General features: G+C 31.5%; 1 protein-coding gene across 6 annotated transcripts in view; it reads right to left on the reverse strand.

The window, feature by feature from the left end:
- Positions 1–7792, reverse strand: part of centrocortin (cerebellar degeneration-related protein 2-like) — a 225590-nt gene that overhangs the window by 4012 nt on the left and 213786 nt on the right. For 4 of the 6 annotated variants that reach the window (XM_014422516.3, XM_014422531.3, XM_014422541.2 and 1 more), the window contains 4 exons: positions 5836–5967; positions 4381–4598; positions 4167–4305; positions 2407–2604 (listed from right to left, as the gene is read on the reverse strand). In XM_014422516.3, the coding sequence (XP_014278002.1) occupies positions 2407–2604; positions 4167–4305; positions 4381–4598; positions 5836–5967 (687 nt within the window). The remainder of the gene's footprint in view (positions 1–2406; positions 2605–4166; positions 4306–4380; positions 4599–5835; positions 5968–7792) is intronic. The other 2 variants (XM_014422525.3, XM_067049920.1) reach the window with 1 other exon arrangement.

Raw genomic sequence — 7792 nt, forward strand, 5'->3', positions numbered from 1 at the left:
TAGCTATCTATTCTTAGAACAAATAAAGCTTCATGTCGTTTGGAAGCTTTGATGTTGAGATAGATCAACCAATCTAATGTTTTAAAATTAAATTTGTACCACTACAACCGATGAGGGGTCACATGTGCAGTACTTTGTAAAGAAGTACTGTTACTAGACTAACGGCCGTGTAAGGTGATTTAGTCAGAATTACGCACGACCACCCGTACACCCAATTATGGGTACCCACTTAATGAGAATGGATGAACCTAGGGGCTCGTAAACCCACAGGGCTGACTCATTGTTACAGAAAATTATCTGCCACAGCCGGATTCGAACCTGGGTTCTTGGAGTTACTAGCCCAGTGCCTTACCATTGAGCCATTCCTAAAATTATACATATAATACAGGATACATTTTCTGCTTTTAATTAATTTTAAAAATAGACCTAATCTTTTTTTTTTTTTTTTTTAAATAATTTCACTGTTTGCTTCCCATGTGCTAAAATATAATAAACATTAAGGATCTTTGGATCACTTAAACTAAGTTGCTAAGTATCATATTCAAGCCATTTTAGAGGACTTATATAATTAATTTATGTGAGGAAAAATATTATCACTTATGTTGCTAGCAAATAAATGTAAAATATACACATCGAGTAAGTAAAAAAAGAAAATCCTATATTTATCTACTATTTATTAAGAACAAGACATGCAATAAGATATGTACAAAGTAAATAAAATCAATTACTCAATAAAACTTCAAAATTTTATTTCTAAATAGGTATTGTAATTTTTTTCTAAACTCGTAGTTTCAACAGGAGTTTAAATGCAGCTCGATATAAGTAAATTTTTTTAAATACTACTCTACCCACTATAAGAAAATGTTTTCAAGTTAAGATTATGAACTGTTATCATGGGATACTGAGTGTAGGATAGTGAGGGAATATTCACTATAATTATTTTTGGTGATACGCAATCTCCTTTAAATTGCTTACATCAACCAATACTTATTATACTTTAATTTTATAAAAGTAAGATAAGCAATGCCATATCAGAGAGTGATCATGCTAATCCCTTGGTTTGGTGAGAGTTAAAATGTGGAAAAGAAAAAAATCTATTATTGTTTAATAATCCATAAATTATAAAAAGTGCACTTTCTAAAATAAGTGTTGCTTAAAGGGAAGTGGCTACAACTCAATTCATCAACCATTGGAACTCAAAGCATTACTACATGAGGAACTATCAGCGGATCCGAGGACATTGTGATCTGTATAACAGGAAATGACAGATCAACTTTCTAACAAAGGGACAAGGGATCTTTTTCAAAATCCGTAATTGCACTTTTAACTAAGAAAAAATTGAAAAGAGATCCAAATCTAAAAATTTGATGACATTGTTGAGGATCACACAATATATGGTAGTTTAAGTAAGCCAAGAAGGTTGTGCAAGAAAGAGTGGAAAGACAAAGGGACAAAGGATCTGAAGGGCAGAAAAGAGTTTCTTAGTTTGGTGACTGAAGGGGAATGTTCCTCAGTACAGAAGCAGGTAGCATAGATATGACATTGAAGATAAAGCCCCACCGTTGAAGAGACATAGAATTTGAAATAGTGAATTTTGTGAAAGGGAAAATAGTGCTGCCAAGAACAAGTGAAGTGCTAGTTTTTATCCCTGATATAAAATACAGTGCTAAAGGGAATATATTTTGAATAATTGTAAAGGTTGCTAAAGCAGAGTTTAATTAATTTAGCTTGTATCCACAGATAAGCCAACGACTGTTTCAAATAATAGTTTGCGATATCACCCTCAATAAGTATAAGATAACCATAATATTTTAATCTTATATTGATTATTAATATATGATTTTTATATTTATATCAATAAATGTTTTTCTAAGAATTCCAACTCGTACATTTATTACAACATAGACTAAAACCATTGTATATAAGTGGAAGACCTGAGCATTTATCTATTGCACCTTCTTTTCTTTGACTATCAAAGAAACGAAAAGAATCTATCGCAAACAACATTCAACAAAAATTGAGGTTAAGCTCTGTAGAAAGTGGTGTACACCTTAAGAGAACAACCAAACACCAGATCAAGACTCTTAATCTATTGACAATTAAGAGTTGAGCATATATTTTGTTAAGTCAGGGGGACTGGAAACTATTAGGAAAGCTAAGCCACTTCAAACATTTCAGAAAAAAGTTGAACCTAATAATAATAAAAAGAATGTATTAGGGTTTGATGGTACCAACATGGTTCAAATTTAAAATGGAACTGCAATGAAATAATTCATCCAGTTATTGTTAAAAATTATTTTATAATTATGTGGATAATTTATCCTGTATATATAATTGAGAAGTATTTATCTACCGACACCCTCTACCTGCCCCCTGTCACCAATAAATGTCCTGTTCTTTACATACATTAAAGACGCTGGAATATATCAGTACCTCCTGAGCTGCAGAGGACGGTTCAGCTGTCCACCAGGTTGGCCTGGGTGCAGGGCTGGTGGATTGTGGTGGCTCTGCCCACTTCTTACCACCTCCTCTTCTTCTTCGCCGCTTCTTTGGTTCCTGAGGTAACTGTGGGCTCTCCTCGGTGCATGGGGTAACTGGTGGCACCTGAAATAGTTTAATAATTTTTTTAACATCTTTATAAATGTGATGTTTGCACTGAGGAATATCTGGGTAGATAGATAGGGGACAGTAGAGGGGAGAAAGGAGTAGGGACAGGGTAGTAGTGCGAAGACGAGGGCGTAAAAGGACAGGACATTTCAGCTTTTCCTGGATTACAAGAGTCACAATACTTCAGGGAGAGGTCAAGACGATGGCCGAAAGGAGTTAGCCGAATGTGTTCTGGCAAGAGTACCAACATAAAAGATTATGTAACAACAAGAATTAGGTAAAAAGAGTCTGTGGGGTTAAAATAAATTTTGTTTTTTATTTCCTTGAATATTTAAGTCTAGCTAAATTAAATTAAGTTAAGCTAAATTAAAGTCAATACATCAAGTTTTATTTCTTTTGTTGTCTGCATGAGATAGTTCTTTTTTATTTAAATTAAAGTTTTTTCTTCTCTATAAAACTTAGAATTAAGGTAGCATCTAATAATCAGTTATACTTTTTTTTGTGGTTTAATTTTAAAAGAATGTTTTATTTTGGAAGATTATTGATTGACCGTGTGTATAGATGCATGGAATATGGTCCGGGTGCGGTAAAAAAAAACTCAAATAGTAGATAATTATACTATTTTATTGAGCCAACGTTTCGCCCCACGTTGCAGGGCTTCATCAGGGCTAAAAAAGATATAAACACTATAGTTACAAAAAGGAAAAAAAGAAAAACATAAGTGTAAAATAACAGGGGTATAAAATGTAAGATATAATAAGAAAAATTAAAGGTTATAAATAGTAAATGAAAAGGGTAACAGTAACAGATATATATTTCTTCTCTTATCTATCTGTTACTTTTTTTCCTTTTTTTAACTATAGTGTTTGTATCTTTTTTAGCCCTGACGAAGCCCTGCAACGTGGGGCGAAACGTTGGCTCAATATAATAGTATAATTATCTACTATTTGAGTTTTTTTTACCGCACCCGGATCATATTCCATTCATTAATGTTTTATTTTGTTTTTTCTGTTTGTATAACATATCATTAATTCATTTTTTTTTTTACATATAGTTCAAGTTCTCTATTTCTTATACTGTTTCTTGTTGTTTTATTTATTTTTTTCAATTAATGTTTCTTTAATTCTATAGATTAGTAGATATCCCTGTTGCTGTTTATCTAAATGTGACGATATTCGCCGGTGAATATTCAGTACAGGTAGGGGTTTGCAGAGGGGTACCTTGAGTATTATATTTCCTAGTCCTGTTTTTTATTATGAAGCATTTATTATAATTTTTCTTTCTTTTTTTTAACTCATTCCTTTCCCACTGAGCATGGGAAAATACAAATATAACTATAAATATCTATATATTATAATAACTGTTATAATCTATGAGCGAAACAATACTATGTAAATGGCTTACACATCCTGTACAATGCCTATAAGTAGAATAGATTATTTCACTGCTATATTTTATTGTAAAAAAAAAATCATTAATCACTAGGCTTAATTTTATCATGGGGAGAAGAATCGAAATTCAAAATGTTTATTTTATATTAAATTAGAAAAAATAAGTACCTTTGGAGCTCCATCACAGACTGGAGTCAAGTCTTCGAGCAATGGTAGTGACTCTCCCTCATCTTTAGCTTCTGCAGCTCTCTTCAGAACGTCAAAGATCTCTCTGAATAATTTCCTGTATTCTGGGGTCTTACGGAACCTTTGAAAGTCAAATTAGATATTAAATGAAAAGTTTTATATTAAAGTTTCAAATTACTATTTAAATATAACAAACCTAGTCTCAATAGGAGACGCCTCATCGTAGATGCTGAATTTACAGTCATCTCCGTCCGTGATGGAGCAAAGGAAGGCCCCAGGTGGGACGATTGCTTCTGTCTGGGTCGATTTAGACACTGCTTCATCGGAGAAGCCAGAGCTAGAAGTTTCTGCCTCGGAAAGGTCACCTCCTGTCTTAGTGAAGGAACTAAATTCACCAGACAATTCGAGCTCTTCCTGTATAAATAAATAAACATAAAGAATAGATCTTGAATGTTAGTAAAAATGAATAATTTTCTACAAAATAAAGTTGGTTAATTTCCTTCAATTAAATAATAAATAAAAAAAAAAAAAGAAATCTGGAAAGTAAATGGGTCAGAATATTTTTCCCACCATTTCTATTGGCAGTATAATTACTTATATTTCTAAATGATTTGTTGTTAGAGGATAAAATAAAATATGGGACAGTTTTCGAAAAGGTATGTTGAGGAATACTTATACGGATGTGAAAGCAAAATCAGTGAATGAAATTTGATTAAATTGGTATGAAATGAAATGAAAAAATCATTTTATACAGAAGAATAAATACATGGCAATAAATTAGGATTAATTGTCTGGCAAACATTTAGAAAGTTTCAGAATCCCGGTTAAATTACAATTTATAGTGGTAATAAATTTTTTATTGTTTTTATTTTAAAGATTTTATTGTAGAGTACAAATGAACCAGTTAGTTGTTAAGAAAAAGTATGGGAGGAAATAAAGGAGGTGCTTGGAAGCAATAAAAATGGCCTTAGTTTTTCCAATTTTCAATATCAAATCATTGTTTAACGCCTAAGTGTTAATGCTATCTATGCCTTCTTGTGTATTTTGGATGGCCTCAAGCATCTCGGAGGGATGGAAGGATAGGTAGATTTGAAGATTGTCAACATATAAGTGGTATTGTGAGTGGTGAATAGAATTAGTGAGAAATGAAGAAAAGGGTTGGTTAAAGTGAGGACCCCTTAGGAATACCTCATGTCAGAAGAAGGGAAAAGAAAGGAGATATGTTTGGAATGATGGCACAAGAAGGAGAGGAACCACTTTAGGGCACTATTTGATATGCCAGTATCCAGGAAGATTTCTATTCTCCATTTTATACAAATACCCAAATTCAGACAAAAAGGGACCAGCCATTTTTGAAATATAGTTGGATTAAGCAATACACGCATAAGCCAAATTTGGGGATGAAATTTGATAAAATTAATACTAACCTGTAAAACCCCAGAAAAGTTCTTCAAAAATAGATTAACAGTAGTAACTTAGTTATGCATGCCACATGGATTTGACAACAGGCAGGCAGATATATGGGTATATGAAATGTTAAATGCGAGTAAAATCTTCCAATTCTGTGTCGGTGAAAGATTTATTCTTTCTTTAATACAAATACTTCGGTAGTGAGGAAGTAAAAAAGATATGAAACATTGACAATGCTGACCTGGAGCGATAGCGTCTTGGGACCTTCACCTCGAGGCCTAGGCATTGGCTTCTCCACTCGCATCAGTTCCTCATATTTCTCTACGAGGGTTCTGTATGGATTATCTTTCTGTGTCAAATCGCCTACCGACTCCTGCAATTTTTTAAAGAATAACATATAACAGCAATAAATATAATATAAACTATAAACTTAAAATTAGGAAACATTAAAAGGGAACAATACTCCTGCACGATAATGAAAGGTTCATAGTTGACCACCGAATCATTTTGAGAAAAATCAATGTGATGGTCAGTAATAATAAACACAAATAAGTAAAACTTTTTTTTTTAAATTAGAAGATGGTTTGGGGGGAGGAGGGGAGGAAAGTGCAGTCAGAGAAGAAGACAAATAAGTAAAAACTTATTAGTGCCAACGTTTTGGCCAGAATTTCAAGCCTTCGTCATGGCTAAGAACAAAAAACAAGATAACCGCCACAACGAATAAAAGGAATTACAAAATAATTAGAAAATAAATAAAATTATAGATACATAAATAGTGTTGAAAGACAGGTACAGTCTAAGTATTATAAGAAGATAAAGGCTATAAGAGAAGAGTAATATTAAAATTATATAAGAGGAAAAAACAAATAATAAAATACATTGATACATATGTATTGAAATGTTAGCACTAATAAATAAGTTTTTACTTATTTTTGTTCTTCACTGACCGCAACCCCAACCATCTTCTCCTCATTTATATGTACTGGTCAACTATTAACTCATGATTATAAAACTTTTTTTATTTGCGCCGATATTTTGGCCTAAATTTTAGGCCTTCATCAGGCTGAAAACAAAGTAACAGTATAACTATAAATTAAGGATATAACAAATAATACTAAATGATAATTTTATTATATGTTTTAATTTTATCACGTTATTTATGTAGAACACTGTCTGATTTTTAATTCTATTTTCTTTTTCTAATATTTTCAATATTTGTTATTTATTTTTGTATAAATCCTTACCTTTGCAAAATCTTAGTCCCTTTTAGTATGAATTGTTCCCTTTTTAAATTCTTGCTCTATTGTTTTTTTGTTTATATTTTTATTTTTTTGTCCCCTTTCACTATCTAATGATTGTTATCTAATTTTTTGTTTTTAGCCCTGATGAAGCTTTGAACTTTAGGCCGAAATACCGGCACAAATAAAATAAGTTTTATTTATTATTTATTATTACTTATTGCACACTCGACCATCTTTTCCTCAGCTGCTTCAAATCCAAGATTGTAGGATGAAAAACAAACAACATTTGAAAATTTAAGTACTTCTAAAGTAAATCCAGATATTATTGAATTGAGGAGAAAACAATTATCATATTTACAGAAATATATTTGTTATTAAATATCAAACTAATTTATCAACTGACCACCACTTATATTAACAATAGCAATCCAATTGGATGGAATATTGTTAAAAAAAAATCAAGTATAAAATAAAACCATCTACAAAAATGAATGTCTCTTCTAAATTATTCTAACTAATCTTATATTATTTCAAACATCACAACATAGAATAATTTTAGTAATTAGTAGATATAGGCTCCTAATTTACTAAATATTTATATTTTTTTCCTGTTATTTATTGGTTTATATGATGAATTCAATAAATATTCATGGTGAATTTCCCTTCAGAGAATTTCCCTGCTTAGGTGACAGAGAGTAACAATTTATATAATGGATCAGTGTAGACTCTAGTACCAGGGCATTCAAAAAGTCCTGTCGTTTTTCGTTTGTTCCTTGTTTATTTTGATTCTAGAGTGTTTGCTAATTAATTCCGTTCAATACAACTTTTAACCATGTAAACAAAAATGTTTATACTTTATGAATAGGAGGCTAAGGAGGATTAATTTAATGCAGTCACCATCCAACTGTCTAGTTAAAATGATTCCAGTTGAAACTCAAATTCGGTTGATTTTGCTCT

Source organism: Halyomorpha halys, unplaced genomic scaffold, assembly GCF_000696795.3.
Source record: "Halyomorpha halys isolate HHAL.00 unplaced genomic scaffold, Hhal_1.1 Scaffold21.1, whole genome shotgun sequence".
In the NCBI taxonomy this organism is placed as follows: domain Eukaryota; kingdom Metazoa; phylum Arthropoda; class Insecta; order Hemiptera; family Pentatomidae; genus Halyomorpha; species Halyomorpha halys.